This window comes from Nuphar pumila, chromosome 8, assembly GCF_984573655.1.
Source record: "Nuphar pumila chromosome 8, dmNupPumi1.hap1.1, whole genome shotgun sequence".
NCBI classification, from domain to species: Eukaryota; Viridiplantae; Streptophyta; class Magnoliopsida; order Nymphaeales; family Nymphaeaceae; genus Nuphar; species Nuphar pumila.
Window position 1 is genome coordinate 28,782,281 of NC_143256.1, and position 20,545 is coordinate 28,802,825.

The 20,545-nt window shown below is 37.1% G+C and overlaps 1 protein-coding gene across 3 annotated transcripts in view; it reads right to left on the reverse strand.

The window, feature by feature from the left end:
• Positions 1 to 20,545, reverse strand: part of URH2 (uridine-ribohydrolase 2) — a 68,085-nt gene that overhangs the window by 12,771 nt on the left and 34,769 nt on the right. For all 3 annotated transcript variants that reach the window (XM_090016123.1, XM_090016124.1, XM_090016122.1), the window contains one exon: positions 12,785 to 12,881. In XM_090016123.1, the coding sequence (XP_089872249.1) occupies positions 12,785 to 12,881 (97 nt within the window). The remainder of the gene's footprint in view (positions 1 to 12,784; positions 12,882 to 20,545) is intronic.

Here is a 20,545-nt window from a genome sequence, read left to right on the forward strand (position 1 = left end):
ATGCTGGAGGAGGAATATCAATCAATTTTTTTAAGGGTTTTAAGAAAGAGGTTGTAGAGTATTTGGCTGCTACAGAAAACGATGAGATCTCAGAGAAGAGCTGGTTGAGACACAGTAAATGTTTGGCTTTTCAACACTGTAAGGATGTCATTTGGCATTGCTGTAGAAACTATTAGAATCCAGATCGGATATAGATCCAGTAAAGGATCCATATCCATATAGGCCACGTGTATGCTCTGTTATAATGTAATGTTCATTACTAACTAGGGGTAATCCCGTCATTGTAAAAAGGATCTGTAACCTATTTACCCTAATGATGATTAGTGTAGACACACAGAAAAAGAGAGTGTGGCTACCGATTCCAAGAATTCCCTCTTCTCTCTCCTCCCTTCCTGCGCTCCTTCTTCTCGATATTCACATTGACTGAGCACTTTTAAGATGGTATCAGAGCAGCCGTTGATCTGGGCGTAAGAGTGACCTCCATCAAAGAACGTGAAGCCTATTTTCTCTGTTATGATCTGCCGATCTCCACCCACAACCCAGAACCGAGTCTGACCGTACCTTCTCCACCCAAAATCCAGTATGTTCCTTCATCAGGGAACGTGAAAGGGCCCATTCCTCAACCTATCACGCCTGCTCCACCTTCAGCCATGCCTGCCATTTTTCCTCTTCTGCCGTGATCACAGACAAGTCAAGTCTGTATCAAACAAGTTTTTTTTTCAACCGAGCCCATCTCCAACAGCAGCTCGTGTTCTCCAACAACGGCATCTCGTGTTCTCCAACAGTAGGTTGATTCTTCCTATTTCTTGTTGTTCGTGATTCAATACATCTCCAACAGCACCTCGTGTTCTCCAACAGCAGCAGCTCATGTTCTCCAACAGCAGCCGAATTCTTCTCATTCACTTGCACAAAGACTGCGAATGGATACCTCAGTTAATCAAGGCCTTTCCTCTAGCTTTCTGGGACAGCTAGTTTCTGAAAAGCTAAACACCAACAATTATTTGACTTGGAAGAGACAAATTGTTCCTTTTATTCGAAGTTAAGACCTTTCAGGCCACTTGGATGGCTCTACTCCAATGCCTGCAGAATTTATCATAGCCGAAGCCAAAGAAGATGGAGGATTACCGAGTACTATTCGTAATCCTGCATTTGTTTCTTGGATGAAGCGCGATCAGGCACTTGTTGCATACATCACTTCCACACTATCACAAGAGATATTGATTTCCATTCCTGATGACTGCACTCCAAACTCTTGTGGGAGGTTTTAGCTCAGACATATTCTCAGATATCAGAGGCTAAAGTACTGTTTCTCAAACGTGAATTTCAAATGTTAAGAAAGGGGGCAATGAGCATTATTGAATTCTTAAATCAAGTCAAAAGCATTACAGACCAGCTAGCCATGGTTGGATGTCCAGTATCAGATAAAGAAAAGGTGCAACAGACACTGAATGCTCTGGGTTCAGAATATCATGTCCTTGTAACCTCTTTATTGTGCTTACCTACATTACTCAGTTTTGAGGAACTACGTGCCAAACTCCTTCAGTACGAAATGACTCTGAAGAACATGTCTGATGTTTCAGTTGGACAATCACCTACACATGAGGTTCTTGCCACAGGGATGATAGTTGATCGTGCACGTGGAGGACGTGGTAGAGGCAGGGGATCTGCCATCCAGTGTGGACGTGGATTACTACCTACACTAAATTTCACAGCCAGCTTTTCAAGGAATGTTCCCACATGCTATTAGTGTAATAAACGGGGCCACATCAAAGCCAACTGTTGGTTCAATCCACAAAATCGAAACAGAGCACAGAATAATAGAAACATTGCTACACCAGAAACTACAGGTACCTTTCGTGTCAGTTATGATGCTAAGGATCTTCTCTTGTCTGCTATGGCTAACCTGAACCTGAAGCAGAATGATGATGGAATATGGTATGTAGACTCAGGGGCAGCGACTCATGTTACTGGGAATGCAGGTAAATTCTCTACTTTGGTTCCCTATTTTGGAAAATCTAATATTGTAACTGGAGATGGGACTCACCACCCTATATCAAACATAGGCAATGTTCTAATTCCTTTGTCTGAGTCATCTATTCCTTTATCTAATGTTGTTCATGCACCAAATATAAAGAAAAACATTGTCTCTGTATCTAAACTTGTTGATTCTACCAATTCATCTGTGGAATTTACTCCTACTTCTGTCTTTGTCAAGGATCTTCAAACGAAGGAGATGTTCGCTAAAGGAGAGCGACGCGGAAACATGTATGTCTTTAATGAAGATCCAGCCTCCAGTATCTTGAAGCTCAAGTCTGATCATGTCTCTGAAAATGTGCTAAGTTTATCCAAATGTAATAAGTCAGATCTCTGGCATTCTCGTCTTGGTCATTGTAGTCAAGTCTTTATTGAAAAGTTAGTGTCCAATGGTTTTCTTCCAAAGTCTGTTTCATTTTCATTAAAGAATAAAATGTGTCCCAGTTGTCAAGTTTGCAAGAGTCATGTACTTCCTTTTCATCAAATAAATAAAAGAGCTTCTATTCCTTTTAAGATAATATGTTCTGATGTTTGGGGTCCAGCTCCCAATCCTTCGTCTTCTGGAAGTAAATATTATGTATCCTTTATTGATAGCTTTTCTCGTTTTACCTGGATATTCTTCATGAAACACAAATCAGAGGTCTTTCTTATTTTTCGTCATTTTCATGCCTATGTTAAAAATCAATTCTCCCAAAATATTCAAATTCTCTAATGTAATGGAGGTGGTGAGTACTCCTCTAAAGAGTTTTTAGATTTCCTCCAAGATAATGGGATACATCGTAGAGTTTCTTGCCTGTATACCCTACAACAAAATGGAATTGTTGAACGTAAACACAGACATATTGTTGAAAGTGCAATGAGTATGATGCATGATTGTAATGTGCCCATTAACCTTTGGACAGAAGCCTTTCACACTGCCACTCATGTGATAAATCGGCTCCCTATGCCTATCCATGAAAATCAGTCTCCCTATTATGTTCTTTTTGGAATACAGCCTAATTATGATGAGTTACGAGTATTTGGATGCACATGTTATGTCCATGTTGACAAATCCATGAGAAACAAATTTCAAGACAAAGCCTCCATATGCCAATTTGTAGGTTATGCAGATGAACACAAGGGGTACAGGTGTTATGACCCTATCAATAAGAAGATCAAAATTTCCAGAAATGTTGTCTTTGATGAAAATAGCTTTCTGGAAGATAAAGCCAGCAATGATCGTGAACATGGTGATATGGCTGATAATTGGTATGATCCATGGCTTAGTGCTGAACTTATTTCACATGCTGCTGAATGTACCACTTTGGCTCCTGAAAACATACATGATGAGACAATTTCAGATAAGGTATCGGAAATAGACTGTCAGAGATACAAAGGGAATGTCTACACTAGAAGACCTAGAGAGCAAACAGATGCCCCTGTTGGAGAACACATGACATTACCCAGTAATAGGGAGGCACCAAGAAGATCAAGCAGGATAAGGCATCCAATTGAAAAATGGGTAAGCTATGATAATTTCTCTATGGACTTTCAGGTCTTTCTATCTAAGATTGAAAAACATGAGGAACCACCTGGTTTTTGTCAAGTTGTTCAATCTCACAAATGGATTGAGGCAATGAATGAGGAGATAGAGGCACTTCATGAGTGTCGAACATGAGAGATAGTTGGTCGCCCCCCAGATAAAAATGTTGTTGGCTCAAAATGGGTGTATAAGATTAAATACAAACCGGATGGGAGCATTGAACGATACAAGGCACATCTTGTTGCCAAAGGTTTCACCCAAGAATATGGTGAAGACTATGATGAGACCTTCAGCCCAGTAGTGAAAATGGGCACCATTCGTATTATCCTTGGCTTGGCCATTGAACATGGGTGGAGCCTTAGTCAGCTTGATGTTAAAAATGTTTTTCTTCATGGGGATTTAAAGGAAGAGGTCTATATGGAACAACCTCAAGGTTATGCAGAAGGAGACCCAAGAGAATATGTATGCAAATTAACCATAGCATTGTATGGTTTAAAGCAAGCCTCCAGGTCATGGTTTGAAAGCTTCTCATCAGAGATTCAAAACCACGGTTTTATTCGTTCCCAACTAGATCATTCTTTGTTTATATACAAGGATAGAACCACTGTGGTTTTCTTACTTATATATGTTGATGATATAATGGTCACTGGTAATGCTCCAGAGCACATTCAGCAAATCAAAAGTTTGTTGAGTATGCGATTCAAGATGAAAGATCTTGGGAGGCTAAGATATTTTCTTGGTGTCGAGGTAGACAAACAGGATGGAGAAATGTCATTAACTCAGCACAAATACACTCCTGATCTTTTGGCCAAAGCAGGAATGACAGATTGCAAACCTGTGCCTACACCCAGTGTTATCAATCAAAAACTCAGCATTTGTGATGGCGAATTATATACTGATGCCAGCAAATATCGCAGCTTAGTGGGCATGTTACAGTATCTTACCTTTACTAGACCAGACATTGTATATTCTGTAAATCAAGTATCTCAGTTTATGCATGAACCAAAGATCGGTCATATGGATGTCGTCAAACGTATTCTCCGATATCTAAAAGGCACGGTGGGTGATGGACTCAAGTATGCTCCATCTTCATGGGCAACACCAAAACATGACATATTGGCCTATACAGATGCAGACTGGGCAGGGGACCCAGATGAAAGGAGGTCTGTTTCAGGATATTGTGTTTTCATTGGAAGTAATCTTATCTCATGGAGTAGCAGAAAACAGAAAGTTGTGGCAAGATCTAACACAGAGGGAGAATATAGATCTATGGCAGCTACCACAGCAGAAGTAACCTGGATTAGGCATCTCCTTACAGAGATGGGAGAGAGTATCTCAAGTTCAGTCCTCATGTATGACAATAGAAGTGCAATACAAATTGCGTTCAATCCTGTTCATCACGGTCGGACCAAATATATTGAGATTGACCAACACTTCATCAGACAAAAGGTAACAGATAAAGAGATTGAACCGGTTTATGTGCCTTCAGAAGACCAAGTTGCTGATATGTTCACCAAAGGTCTCACAAGTAACCGCTTTTGGTATCTGAAGAACAAGCTGCACATGGTCCAATCCCATGCACAACTTGAGGGAGGGTATTAGAATCCAGATCGGATATAGATCCAGTAAAGGATCCATATCCATATAGGCCACGTGTATGCTATGTTATAATGTAATGTTCATTACTAACTAGGGGTAATCCCGTCATTGTAAAAAGGATCTGTAACCTATTTACCCTAATGATGATTAGTGTAGACACACAGAAAAAGAGAGTGTGGCTGCCGATTCCAAGAATTCCCTCTTCTCTCTCCTCCCTTCCTGCGCTCCTTCTTCTCGATATTCACATTGACTGAGCACTTTTAAGAGAAACTCCTTAGTCACGGCAGGAGGGTTTCGACGAGGAGGAATTTGTCTGCTACAGAAACAAGAGGTGACGCAGTGGATGACGGCAGGTGAGAAGATGTTGTCGCAAGCGTCGATTGCTGAAGAAGCACTCTGTCACGGCAAGAGGATTCCGGCGAGGAGGAGTTCGTCCGGCACTCCTAGGGTTTTTGGAAGAGATAGAGGAGAGAGAGTGCTTTACTAAAGAAGAGGAGAAAACACACGGGCGTAAAAACAAAACGGTGCGATAAAAAAAATGAAGGGGTATCGGGTCCTTTTAAAACTTTAAAAAAACGATTGCCCCTTTTTAAAATAAATCCAAGGGGTATTGGGTCCCTTCAGTTAAAATTTAAAAAAAAACATCAGTCGACTAGAATTTTATCGGTCGACTAAAAATCTGATTTTGAGATTTTTCAAAAACTTTCAAAAAATTTATAAATCTAAAAATGAGCAAATGCCTAGTTCTCTCCTAATTCTCATAAAATCTTTATTTTTAAGTGGTTTAGTGAAGATATCGGCATGTTGTTCATTAGTGGGTATAAAATTTAACGAAATATCTCTTTTTAAAACATGATCCCGTAAGAAATGATGTCTTACTTCAATATACTTAGTTCTTAAGTGCTGAACAGGATTTTTCGAAATATTTATAGCACTAGTGTTATCACAATAGATAGTTATTGTGGAGTAATTCAAAGCAAAATGTTTTAAGGTTTGTTTCATCCATAGTACTTGTGAACACGCTAAACTAGCCGCTATATATTCCGCTTCAGTTGTTGAGAGTGACACTGAATTTTGCTTTTTACTAAACCAAGAGACTAAGGAATGTCCTAAGAAATGGCAAGTTCCACTAGTACTCTTGCGATCAGATCTGCTTCCTGCAAAATCTGCATCACTATATGAAACTAAATCGAAGGAAGATGATTTTGGGTAAAACAAACCAAAATCTGAAGTATCTTTCAAGTATCGAAGAATTTGTTTTACTGCAGTTAAGTGAGATTCCTTCGGATTAGCTTGAAATCTAGCACACATACACACACTAAACATTATATCAGGTTGACTAGCAGTTAAGTATAATAGAGATCCGATTATACCTCTGTAGAGCTTAGTATCTATATTTTTATTATTTTCATCTTTGTCAAGAGTAGTTGTGCTCATGGATTTCTTCTTGATTTTGATGAGTTCATCCCAAATCTCTTAAGAAGTTCTTTTGTATACTTAGCCTGGTTGATGAAGATTCCTTCTTCAGTTTGCTTTATTTGAAATCCAAGGAAGTAGTTCAATTCGCCCATCAAGCTTATTTCAAATTCTTCCTACATAGCTTTAGCAAATTCTTTACAAAGAGAATCATTAGTAGAACCAAATATTATGTCATCAACATAAATTTGCATAATAAGAATATCTGAATTAAGATTTTTAATAAACAAAGTGGAGTTTACCCGACCAATGAAAAAACCAGATTGTTCTAAAAAAATTTGTAGTCTTTCATACCACGCTCTTGGTGCTTGTTTGAGTCTGTACAAAGCTCTTTTTAATTTGAAGACTTTTTCTGGATATTTCTCATTTTCAAAGCCTGGAGGTTGCTCTACATAAACTTCTGCATTGATGTGTTCATTTAAGAATGCACTCTTAACATCAATTTGATATAACTTAAAATTCATGTAACTAGCAAAAGCAAGCATCCTTCGAATTGATTCCAATCGAGCCACTGGTGCATAGGTTTCATCAAAATTTATGCCTTCTTCTTGATTATAGCCTTGTGCTACTAGCCTTTCTTTGTTTCGAATGACTTCGCCATTTTCGTCTAGCTTATTTCGTAAGACCCATCTTGTTTCAATTACCGGATGATCCTTTGGTCTATCAACTAGATCTCATACATCATTCCTAGTAAATCGGTTAAGTTCTTCAGATATGGCCAAAAGTCAAAATTCATCATCACAAGCCTCATTGATATTCTTTGGTTCTATTTTAGATATGAAAGCAATATTTGCAATATATTGCAATTGCCTTCTAGTTTGGACACCACTCTTTATTTCTCCAATAATTTGCTCATGTGGATGATTAGGAACTTCTTTCCAAATCGGTGGAAGAGAAACATTTTCTTGAAAAGTGCTCTCTATCAAAGGTTCTTCTTGAAGTATAACTTCTTCTTCTTCGCTTAGAGTTATAACATGTTCATAATTCTCATCAAATGCAACATGTAAAAATTCTTCAATGCAAGATGTTCTTTTATTAAAAACACGATAAGCTTTACTTCTAGAAGAATATCCAAGAAATATTGCTTCGTCTGATTTTGAATCAAACTTATTAAGATTATCTTTGGTATTTAACAAGAAGCATTTACTACCAAAAATTTTGAAATATGAGATCTTTGGTATACGATCATAATACAATTCAAAACATGTTCTATATAAGATTGGTCTAATAAGAACACTGTTTAAAACATAACATGTTGTATTCACTGCTTCAGCCCAAAAGTATTTTGGTAAATTTTTATCTTGAAGCATGGTTCTAGCACATTCTTGCAAAGTTCTATTCTTTCTTTCAACTTCATTTTGTGGAGCCGCTCTACGAAAAGCAAAGTTATGAGATATACCATGTAAATCACAAAACTTTAGAAAAGAGTCATTTTCAAATTCACCACCATGATCACTACGAATTGTAATAATAGATGTAGATTTTTCATTTGTAATTCTTCTACAAAGTTTAGAAAATTCAGAAAAAAAAAACATCATTTTTGCTTTTTAGAAAAATCACCCAAGTAAATCGAGAATAATCATCTACTATAACAAAAGCATACTTGCTACCATTCAAACTTTGAATTCTAGATGGTCCAAATAGATCTAAATGTAAAAGTTCAAGAGAACGTTTTGTTGAAATTATGTCTTTTGCTTTAAAAGAACTCTTGATTTGTTTACCCATTTGGCAAGCATCACATAAGTGGTCCTTCTTATATGGTATTCTAGGTAGGCCTCTAACAAGATCATTCTTGGATAATTTAAAAATTAATTTAAATTTAACTTGTGTCATAACCATTGAATTTCATTTCAAACAATAAGACATTTTTCATTAAAAGTGGGTAACTCATTTAGATAAAGTTCATACACATTATTCCTTCTTTTACTTTTAAAAATGATCTTTTTAGATTGAAAATAAGAAATTAAGCATAAATCATGTTCAAAAGAAACATGAAAACCTTTATCACATAATTGACTAATGGATAACAAATTATGCATTAAACTATCTACTAAAAGAACATTTTCTATCAAGAGAAATTTTGGATTACCAATATTACCAATACCGATTACTTTTCCCTTGTTATTGTCACCAAAGGTGACGGTTCCTCCATCCTTACTTTGGAGGGTGGAAAATAACTCTGGCCTTCCAGTCATATGTTTGGAACAACCGTTGTCCAAGATCCATTTGCTCTTTATTTTGTATACCTGCAACAAAATTAGAAGACAAAGCATTTGACCCCTTTCTATTTTTTGGTCCATGAGAGTTAGTCTTAGGAACTCATATCCATTTGGATTTTGGTTTTCTTTGAGAATAAATATTCTTTCTATAAAAAGATTTAGCATTTCTAGAGTAATCATGTATAGGCTTATAAGCATTATAAGTACCATGATTAGATGCATTTCTATTATAACTAGAGAATTTAGTTCTTTGAACAAATGGTTGAGAATTTTGTCTTTGATTCTTCACCACATAGTTTGGTCTATTTTGAGTATTAAAGAAACTATATCTCAATCCGGTTTTATTAACCGAGCATCTTTGAGAACCAAGAAGTCTTTCTAGATTTTTTTGTCCACTAGTGAACTTGGTCACTATAGAAAAAATATCATTTGATTTTTCTTTTAGACTTGTTATTTCTTCTTGTAAGATATTGGTTCTTATTCCAATTTCTTTTATCTCAGATGCTTGACAAGAGTTTTCCTTCTTGAGATCTTCTATCTCTTGAAGTAACACTTTGTTTTGAGAGTCAAGAGTTGAATTTTCAGTTTTTAACTCTTTGTTTTTAGAACTTAGACTCTTAAATTTAGCATATAAATCATTAAATGATTCTAATAAATCATCATACTCAAATTGACTTACCGAGTCTTCTTGTGCTACAAAGCACATATTGACGACTTCTTCATTAGATTCTTTATCGAAAGAGGAGTCACTATCATCCCAACTTGCTTGAAATGTCTTTTTTCTTCTTGAATTGGTCCTTAGTCTTGATTTTGAGAAAAGGACAATCTTTCTTGATGTGTCCAGCTTTTTGGAAGAATCTTTCTTTTTTGATGAATCTTTTGAATTGCCTTGTGATGAGGGCAATATCTTAATCTTCTTCTGAATCTTTAGAGTCAGAAGTGGCCTAGAAAGCAAGAGATTTCTTTTTGGGTTCTTCTTCTTGTCTATCTTGAAATTGAACTTCATATGTCAGCAAATTACCAACTAAATCTTCAAGAGAAAGGTTATTTAAATCATTGGCTTCCTCTATGGTTGTGGTCTTTCTCTCTCATTCAGGAGTTAAACACCCCAGGACTTTTCTAACTAAATCCACTTGCGAATATTCTTTTTCAAGAGATTTGAGAGTATTAGTAATATCGGTCATTTTTGTTACCATATCCGATATAGACTCATTTTGCTTCATTTTAAATAATTCGAATTTATGAACCAAAGATGCAATCTTAGATTCTTTTACCTTCGACGTACCTTCATGAGTAACAAGAAGAGTATGTCAGATTTCATTTACTGTAGAGCATTGAGAGATACGATTGAACTCTACCGTGTCAACGGCACAATACAGCGCATTCATAGCTTTAGCATTGAGCGAAGCAGTCTTCTTTTCTTCGTCGGTCCATTGGCTGAAATCAGTTGATAACATTTGGTACTTTTCTGAAACAACTCTCCACATTTCAAGATCCATGGATTGTAAGAATATTGTCATTCTCACTTTCTAGTATCCATATTTTGTTCCGTCGAAGAGAGGAGGACGAACAGAGGAGCATCCTTCTTTGTGTTGAGATGATGTTGTCATGCTAGATGATGGTCAAATCAAAATATAGCTAACCTGCTCTGATATCAAATGAAAGTGCAGTAAGATCGAGGCAACAAGCACTAGAGGGGGTGAATAGTGCTTTTAAATATCGTCTTTGAAATTATGACGGATTTTGAAATTCGTAAAGCAATCACACAAAGAACACAAGAATTTATCCTGGTTCGGTCTTTCAGACCTACATCCAGTCTCCAAGCAAAACCCGCTTGAGATTTCCACTATCAATCTTATGTAACTACAAGATCATACAAACCAAATTTGGTCCCACTTTCAGTAACAGACCTACTGAAAGCAAACAACTCCTTTAAACCAAGGAGTCATTTCCCTTTACAGAAAAATGAAATAATCAATTTACAATCAACCTACGAGCCCTTCTTATGAATGCAAATGGAATACAATTAGCTTTTGAGGTTGTTGAAATACTCATCAAGTGAGTGAGAAAACGAATACTTGAATAAATAGGAGTGAAAAGCAAAGAATTCAATCTTTGTAATTCAAGTAATTTAATATGATTCGATATTTTTGAGTGTGGAATGCACTCATATTTATAGTTGAAAGATTTCATACGTTGAGGGTATGAAAGGGTGTCAAAACAGTTCATTTTGAACGATCAAAATGTTTGAAAAATGAAAAGACACGCTTTTTAAAAGTTACAGAAAAATGGCAAATTTAGTCGACTGGAATAGTAGTTAGTCGACTGAAATCAAATATTAGCAGACTGACAGTTATCGTCGGTCGACTAATGTGTTTATCATAACCGTTTGAAATCTGAAGTTTTGAAACTTAGTCGACTAAAGAAAAAGTTAGTCGACTGATAATATCATCAGTAGACTGAAAAATCTTTCAGTCGACTGCTGCTAAATTTTTCTAAAAACATACGTTCTATCCGGTCGACTGATAAAACCTTCAGTCGACTGCTGCTAAATTTTTCAGAAAACAGACATTCTGTCCGGTCGACTGATAAAACCTTTGGTCGACTAATTTTACAAAAATTACATTTTTGCTTAGAAAATTTGGCGCGAAAAGGTTTGTCGACTGGTGAGTCTATTGGTCGACTAATAAACATGAAAAATTAAGTAAAGAGTTTTCTAAAATGATTTTCATGAAGGGTTCTTTTAGAAAAGTTTTTCTAAAGACTTTTTAGGTGAAATGTAATCGAAATATGTACTCTAAGTAAGGCTCTTACAAGAATCTGAGACATCTAATGAATTTTACATTTGCACACTAGTCTTCAAAGATTCTTCATCGAATTCTTCAATTCTTGTCATCTTTCTTCATTGCCTTAGCTGAAATGCAGTTGATTCACTTGTTCATCATCAAAACCTTGTACTTGAAGTACCATGTACGGCTTCATTGTCGTAACACAAGAACCTCCTCAAGATGCTGGGATTTACTAAAGAAGTCACCAAGGCTGCAGTCACTCAAGAATGGCCACAATTAGTCGCACAAGTATGGTGCCAACCGAGCCAACCGAGCATGCTTGGTGCAGATTCTCCATGGCACATTCAAATCGTGGCATATGTGTGTCCAATGCACCAGAAATACATAGAAGGGGGTGATAAGGGGGAGATCCGGCAATTCGCACGGTTGAAATGGAGAAGAACAACACTAGATCAGCTAGAGCACTCACCTATGTGCCGATGGAGCGCCCAAAGTGTGGTTCCAACGCGTAGGATGGCATTGGGAATGTTGTTGCTTCAGTTCTCCCTTCTTAAGTGATGCGCCTTAGCTGCCCACTCGCCGGTGTGCACCAAAATCCACTTGCCAAGCCGATTGGCTAAGGCAAGGGCTCAATCGAAGGCCTAGCTGGCTAGGCTAATCTATAGCCTATTGGGTCAGAGACCCTCTAGTTCTAAGAACTAGCCTAACAAGTCTCCAAAAGTATCAAGTTCAATTCAATGGTTCGAAAGTTACAAAGAATGAAGCTCCATGGGTTCATACAGTGCTACCCAATTGAGGTTACAAAACCATACCACTATTACAAAAACCATCAAACAAAAGATTACAAAACCAAAACTATAAAGCAATCAGGTGTACATTTAAAATTAGAACTTTTATATTGAAAAGAAGGCAGATGTTACAATTTTAGAAAGAATCAGCATTTTATTTGTTTCCAAGAATTCTTGCATCTACAATCTGAAAGAATATGATACCAGATCTGCTTAAACATCATCACTGACATTAGGAACAACAAACAAGAAGTATAAACTAAGATACATGAATCAAAACAGGCTCCTTAAATTATGATTATGCAAGCTGGAACAATGTTATTGGTACAAAACAATATATAACATTAAATTCTTTACCTGTCAAAACAACCTGATGTGTAACATTAATTCCAATGGCCAAGATATCAGCTCCACTAGTAAACACCATGTCAGCAGCGTCTGGGTCACCAAAGACCTAGTTGTCCCAGGTCACAGCATCAGGAAAAAAAGCATTGAGAAACAAACTATTGCTTGTCTTTTGTTCTATTTTAACATTTAGTAAGAAACAGAAAACAAAAGCATTTCCCATAACTCAGACAAATATTCAACACGATTTGGTACACTGCAAAATTTTCAGTCATTTGCAAATTCATTGGTAGGTGAAGTTGTGGACTGTTAACATATAGATTTTGCTATGTAGTTCATCAGACGAATTCACACCTTCCTCCTTGCTCAATACTTCATAGGCTACTGTGTTTCCACAATTGATATTGGGTTACATGCAGTAGACATGTTCTCATTATCCATTATTGAATTTATTCAATTCTCTAAGAGGATATCGGTTGACATTTAAAAGTTAGGATTCCCATCATGTGAACATGTTGACCTATTTGAACCTTAGATTTGTCAGTAAGAAATAAACAAGCTATTTGTGTGAATCAATTTGAGTTTCTCTTGTCAGCACCTCTTGGTTTTAGAAAATCCACCAGACTTAAGATCACCTAATATATAATTGTATGTTTGTGAGTGCAGCTGTCTGTAATGTGTAATGAAATAGCAGAAAATACAAAAACAATGTCATTAAGGGCTTTAGAAGATCATGATCACAAAAGTGCATAAGCACAAACCAATGCCACTAAAGGCTTACAAGATCACGTACACAATGTACACAAGCACAAGTCCACTATTCAACAAAACAATAGCCAACAAGGGGCAACAACTAATGCACTAAGTACATATAAAACATTAAGGAACTAAATAGAAAAACACAAAATATAAAAAATATTTATCTTTATTGCGCATAAATACATAAGAGAAGCATTTTATACAAAAGAGGGGTTCAACCCCAATTTATACACAAAGGGAGAGCATAGGGCTCTATTGGGGAGCTCCCGATAGAGTCGTTGGGAGCTCCCAATGGTCACAAATGTGACCGTTGAGGACCCCTAATGACTATGGCCTTTTGACCATAGAGCTCATGCTCTTTACAAAAAAGACTTTAAATAAAAAGAGAAAAAAATGAATAAGAGAAAAACTGTTTCTAATGAACAGTACGGTTACTCAAGGTGAAATGTCTATTAGGGAATATTTTGTCAATCTTTCCTCTATTTGGGATGAGCTCTCTATGCTTGAACCAAAATGGAGTGGAGAGGCAATTGAACTCCGCCACAAGCAACTTGAACAAGATCGTTTCTTCAATTTTTTGAATGGGTTGAGACCGGAATTTGAGCAAATAAGGTCATCACTTCTATCCTCATTTACTCCTCCCTCTCTTGAAGATGTTCTCACCAAATTAAGTGGTGAGGAGACTCGTATGAGTTTATGTAAACAAGGATCAAGTGTTCTTATGGTTCTTTGTAATCATGAAGAAAACAATGAGGTTAATGCCGTATCAAGACCCGGAAATAATGTAAAGACCTATCGTCCTCATTTTAAATTCCAAAATCAAGGAGGAGATGGTGGACAAAGAGGAAAGAGGGACTATAGCAAGACTATATGTCATTTTTGTAAAGAACCGGGGCATATCAAGCCCGTATGTCCCAAATGGAAGAAGCTTCTCGCTATGGCCACCACCGGTGCACCACAAAAGGAAGAGGCGTCATCAAGTGGGTCACTCTCGTTGAACCAAATAATGGAAGCCCTTCAACCTCTTCTCAAATGAGCTACATCCGGTGCCGCCGTGTCTACTTCTTCCATTCCAGGTAAAGTCTTTTGGCTTTTGGACTCAGGCGCATCTTTTCATATGTCCCCAAACATGTTTTCACTTTCCGATTATTCAAAAAATGTTTCTCCATCCTTTGTTTCCACTGCGGATGGAACCTCTCTTGAAATTAAAGGAATAGGTAATTTTGAAACTCAAGATTTTTTTATTCCAAAAATTAGATTTATACCTAAACTTAACTTAAATCTTCTCTCTGTTTCTCAACTCTCGGACCATAGTTGTGATATTAAATTTTCATGTGATAAATGTTTAATACAGGATCGCCTGTCCGGGAAATTGATTGGGGAAAGCTTTAGAAAAGGCGATTTATACTATATGGAATCTCTTCAAGTTCCAAAATCTTTTTGTAATGTTGCCCGAAACAAAGATATAAATGTGTGGCACAAAAGACTTGGTCATCCTAATATCACCAAGTTATCTTATTTGCATTTTGCAAAGGACCTATGTAAAAGTTCTTTTTCTTGTAATGACTGTATTCTCGGAAAAATGCAAAGTTTACCTTTTGAGCAAAGAACTATGTTCTCATCTAAACCCTTTAAAATTGTTCATTCCGATGTTTGGGGACCCGCACCTGTTGTCTAAAAAGGAGGCTTTTCTTACTATGTTATTTTTGTGGATGATTTCTCTAGATATCCATGGATCTTTTTTCTTAAATTCAAACATGAAGTTTTTTCGTGCTTTAGAACCTTTCATTCAATGATCAAGAATCAATTTAACAGTAACATAAAGATTTTTAGAAGTGATTCTGGAGGAGAATATCTCTCCAACCAATTTAAAATATATCTTGAAGATCACGGAATCATTCACCAAAGATCTTGTCCTAAAACCCCTCAACAGAATGGGTTGGCCGAAAGAAAACATAGGCATATCATTGAGACCACTAGAACCCTTCTTATTTCCCAAAACATCCCTAAAAATTTTTGGGCTGAAGCAGCTCTTGCTTCTGTTTATCTGATAAATCGCTTGCCTTCTAGAATATTAGGGAAAATATCCCCTTTTGAGATTTTATATAAACTCGAACCGGATTATAATAGGTTATGAGTCTTCGGGTGTAAGTGTTTCATACTTACGGACAAGAATGACAAACTCTCTCCCAAGGCTATCCCTTGCGCTTTTCTTGGATATTCTGAAACTCAAAAGGGATTTCGGTGTTATGAACTTCGAGAAGATAAGTTATATGTCTCTAGAAATGTAACTTTTTTGGAAAATGAAAGTGGATTTGAAAAAAATGTTTCTCAACAAGAAAATTTTGATTATTCCTTCCTTTTTGACTTATTGTCTAGTAATGATGATACATCTAGTGATGATGATGTATCATCAAACCATGATGAGGACATTGAGGGTGATGTCGAAGAGCATAACCAACAAGAAGGCAAGATTTCAAGTGATCCAATAACATACTCTCGTAGAAACCAAGACACCTTTAGAAGTGCTATTGATTAATATAGTGAACTTGTTCCTATTCTCGATCACCGAAGATCTGAGAGGAATAGGAGACCTCCCACTCGTTTTGTCTTCTTTGATTCTTTTTCACCCCGATATAGGGCTTGTCTTAGTGTCATTCATTCTTATTTTGAACCAAGAAATTTTGAAGAAGCAAAAAAATGTATAGAATGGCAAGAAGCTATGCAAAATGAACTTAATGCTCTTAAAAGGGCTGAAACTTGGGATTTCCAAACTTTACCCATAGGAAAGAAAACTATAGGCTGTCGATGGGTTTTTAAGGTTAAAACTAAGAGCGACGGATCCCTTGAAAGGTATAAGGCTCGCTTAGTTGCAAAAGGGTATGAGCAAGAGTATGGAATTGATTATGAAGAAACTTTTTCTCCTGTAGCCCGAATGGTTACAGTTAGATGTCTTATCACTATTGCATCTATTAAAAATTGGAATATTTTTCAAATGGATGTGAAAAATGCCTTTTTAAATGGTGATCTTAATGAAGAAGTGTATATGGATGCTCCACCAGGCATGAAGATCCCTAAAGATAAAGTTCTTCGTCTTCGAAAGGCCCTTTATGGTTTGAAACAGGCCCCCAAAGCCTGGTATGACAGATTTACCAGTGTAATGCTGGAAAATGGTTTCTCCTCATGTTATACTGACACTGCTCTATTTACTAGAAAATCTAAGGCAGGAATTGTAATATTATTACTATATGTTGATGACATGTTAATTACAGGTGATGATGTTCAAGGAGTCAAGGGTATTAAGTCTGTCTTGACTTCAAAATTTGAGATGTCAGACTTGGGTTTTCTGACATATTTTCTTGGAATTGAGGTTGCCTATTCGCAACGTGGTTATTTTTTATCTCAGTCTAAGCTTGCTTGTGAGATTATTGACAGATCAGGAATTTCTGATGACAAAGTATGTGAAACCCCTGAAGTTGTGGGAGCAAAAATGAAGATTGACGACGGTGTTCCTCTAATCGATCCTACTCCTTACAGACAGTTGGTAGGTTCTTTAATGTATCTCAGCATTACTCGACCCGATTTGTCACATGCTATACACATCGTCAGCCAGTTTCAGCATGCTCCTACAACCGTTCATATGAGTGTTGTGTTTCGCATCATCAGATATTTGAAGGGAACGGTGAATAAGGGAGTATTCTTATCTTCTTCTTCTGAATTAAAATTGCTTGCTTATACTGACTCAGATTGGGGAGGTGACCCTAGTAACCGTCACTCCACCACTGGTTTTTGTATTTTCTTAGGAGAATCTTTGATCTCGTGGCGATGTAAAAAGCAACAGAAGGTCTCCTTATCATCCACTGAAGCCGAATACAGAGCCATGGCATCTACCACCATGGAAATAGTATGGATTCGACGTCTTTTAGAAGATATGGGAGTAGTTGTCAAAGAACCAACAAAGCTATGTTGTGACAATAAAAGTGCAATCTACATTGCCAAAAACCACGCATTTCACGAGCGAACAAAGCATATAGAGATGGATTGTCATTATGTCAGGGAAGAATACTTGAAGAAGGTCATTGATCTACCATATGTGTCTGAGTATCAACTTGCGGACTTCTTCACAAAAGCTCTTTGTTCGCCTAGATTTCATTTCCTTCTTGACAAACTTGCGGTTATCACACCGTAAGTTTGAGGGGGGGTGTTAAAATGTATACTCAAAAACATTATTGTAAGTATAAATATATATACTTATATACATAGAGATACGTATACGTATCTCTATATATAAGTATATATATTTATACATTTTTCTCTTTTTACCCGAAAAGGGTATTTTAGTCCTTTTGCATTTTGCGCATATTCCATTTGGAATATGCTGTAATTTTTCCCTTTATTTTTTAATTCCTTTTATTTTTATTTTTTCCTTTTTGTATTTCCAAAAAGGTGCATTGGGGGTCTCCCCAATAGAGTCGTTGGGGAGCCCCCAACGGTCACAATTGTGACCGTTGGGAGCTCCCCAACGACTCCTTTGGGGAGCCCCCTCTTGCACCTCTCCTTTCTTGTATAAATAGGGGTGTTCCCCCTTGTTGTAAGACAAGCTTGAGAGTCTCAAGCATTTGCTTTTATTTATGAAATACATGCATTATTGCATGTTTATTATTTATACGCTTTTTGTGTATTTTGTTCAAGTGTTGTAAGAGTGCTTTCGTGCACTTCTTTTATAAAGTATTTGTGCTTGTATGCGTATTGTCTCTTCGTAGACAATTTCACAAGTAAAGCATCCATTTCATCTTGGATAGCCTGCTTCCATCGGCTATCGAGAACTGTCTTTTGATAACTCATAGGAATAGTTTCAGCAGATAAGGCTGAAATAAATGCTTTCATCTAATTATCGAGTCTGGCATCTGACACAAACTTAGACATAGGGTATAAGGTACATTGTCGTGTCCCCTTCCGCAGAGCGATTGGCCTATCATTATAAACATGAATGTCATTGTTATCAGGAGTACTTACCTCAGGAGAAGAAGAAGATGGAGACACCGGAGGAGGTGGAGCTCTACGCACATACACCAATGGAGGATTGTGAAACCATGAAGTAGGTGGAGTTGGATTCGGTAATGAGGGCACCGATTTCAAAGGAAAAGGAGGAACAGAAAGTGGAAAAGAGTCATCTTGATCAGCTTGCAGCCTAGTACCAGTACTAGAATAGTATGGAAGAGACTCCAAGAAAAATACATCTGCACTGACATACTCCCGACGAGAGATCAAATCATAACATTGATACCCCTTTTGGTTTTTTGGATAGCCTATAAATATACACTTAGTGGCTTGAGTTGCTAACTTATCACGGTCAGGTCCGAGTCTGTGCACAAAGCAAATGCACCCAAATACCTTGGGCGAAAGAGGAAAAAGTGGTGCACTCAGATACAGGATTTGTAAAGGAATTTGGTCTTCCACAGATGATGAAGGCATGCGGTTGATCAAATAGCAGGTTGTGGTAACTGCATCACCCCAATATGAAGCAGGAACATTGGATTGAATCATAAGGGTGTGTGCTACGTCAAGGAGATGCTTGTATTTTCATTCAGCCACCCCATTTTGTTGAGAAGTATAGGCACAAGAGGTTTGAGGTTGAATACCATGGTCCCGATAAAATTGCAACAGTGTTGTGGTTTTAAACTCAAGAGCATTATCAGTGCGAATAATCTTAACAATTGACTCAAACTGAGTTTTTATTTCAATGACCAAAGATTTTAGAATGTTAGGAACTTTAGATCTTTCTTTTATTAAGAACACCTAAGACAACTTAAAAAAATCATTAACAATAATAAGATAATAACGACATTGGGTCCTAGTAGGAATCTTACTAGGACCCCATACATCAGCATGAAGAAGTTCAAAGACTTTTTGACTTGACTGACTCTGACTAGAAGGAAACGAACTCCTATGATGTTTGCCCAACTGACAAGATTCACATTGGAATGATGTAGTAGACGGAATTTGAGGAATGACACGACGAAGCTTCGGCAATGAAGGGTGTCCGAGACGACAATGCCACTGAATAGGACTCGAGGAATAATCGACTGCAGCATAAATATTTTCCACTGGGTGATATAGATAGTAGACTCCATTTTCTTCATAGCCTCCACCAATCTTCTTCCCCGTCAGCAAATCCTGAAAAATGACAACACACGGAATCAAATATCACTCTACAATTCAATTCTTTTGTAAGGCAACTAACTGAAAGTAAACTTTGAGAAAATGAAGGAGCATAAAGAACATTGTTCAACTACAAGGAAGAGGATATAGGAACATTTTCCTGACCAATAACAGGGGAGGAAGTCCCATCAGCTAATGAAACACTCCGATGTGCAGTAATAGCCTTTAACTCTGAAAAATTTTGAGAGTTTCCATATAGATTTCTAGATGCCCTAGAGTCAATAATCCACTTACTATCATGAGAAGAAAGATGGTCTCCTGTTGAGAAGGCCACACCAGCTACATGAGAAGAAGAATTGAAAGGATGATGAGCAACCAGTTCATCATATTCAGCACGACTAAGAGTGATCGAATCACTAGGAGAATTGGTTTCATTTTCTACCTCAAGTTTTGTAACATTAGCTTTTGAAACATTTGACTTCAACAGAGGAAAGGTAGGCCGTCCATGTTTATCCCAACAACAATCTTCTAAATGCCATGGTTTTCCGCAATAGGTACATTGAAGTTTGCCTCTACCTGCCAAACCTCTTCCACGACCTCTACCTCTAACATTCAAAGTATTTCCTCGTCCATAACTAGATGAAACAACTAAAGCAGATAACTGAGATGCAGGTTGAGATTATAGAAGAGAGATGGCAAGTCTACTCGATCGATTGTATGCATCAGCAAGAGTAGGAACATCAGTCCTGGTCAACATTTGGACTTTAGCAATTGTGAACTATGATGATAGGCCTGTGAGGAACCGAGCAACCATAGTCTGTTCTTGATGATCTTTTTGTTTTGAGCAACACA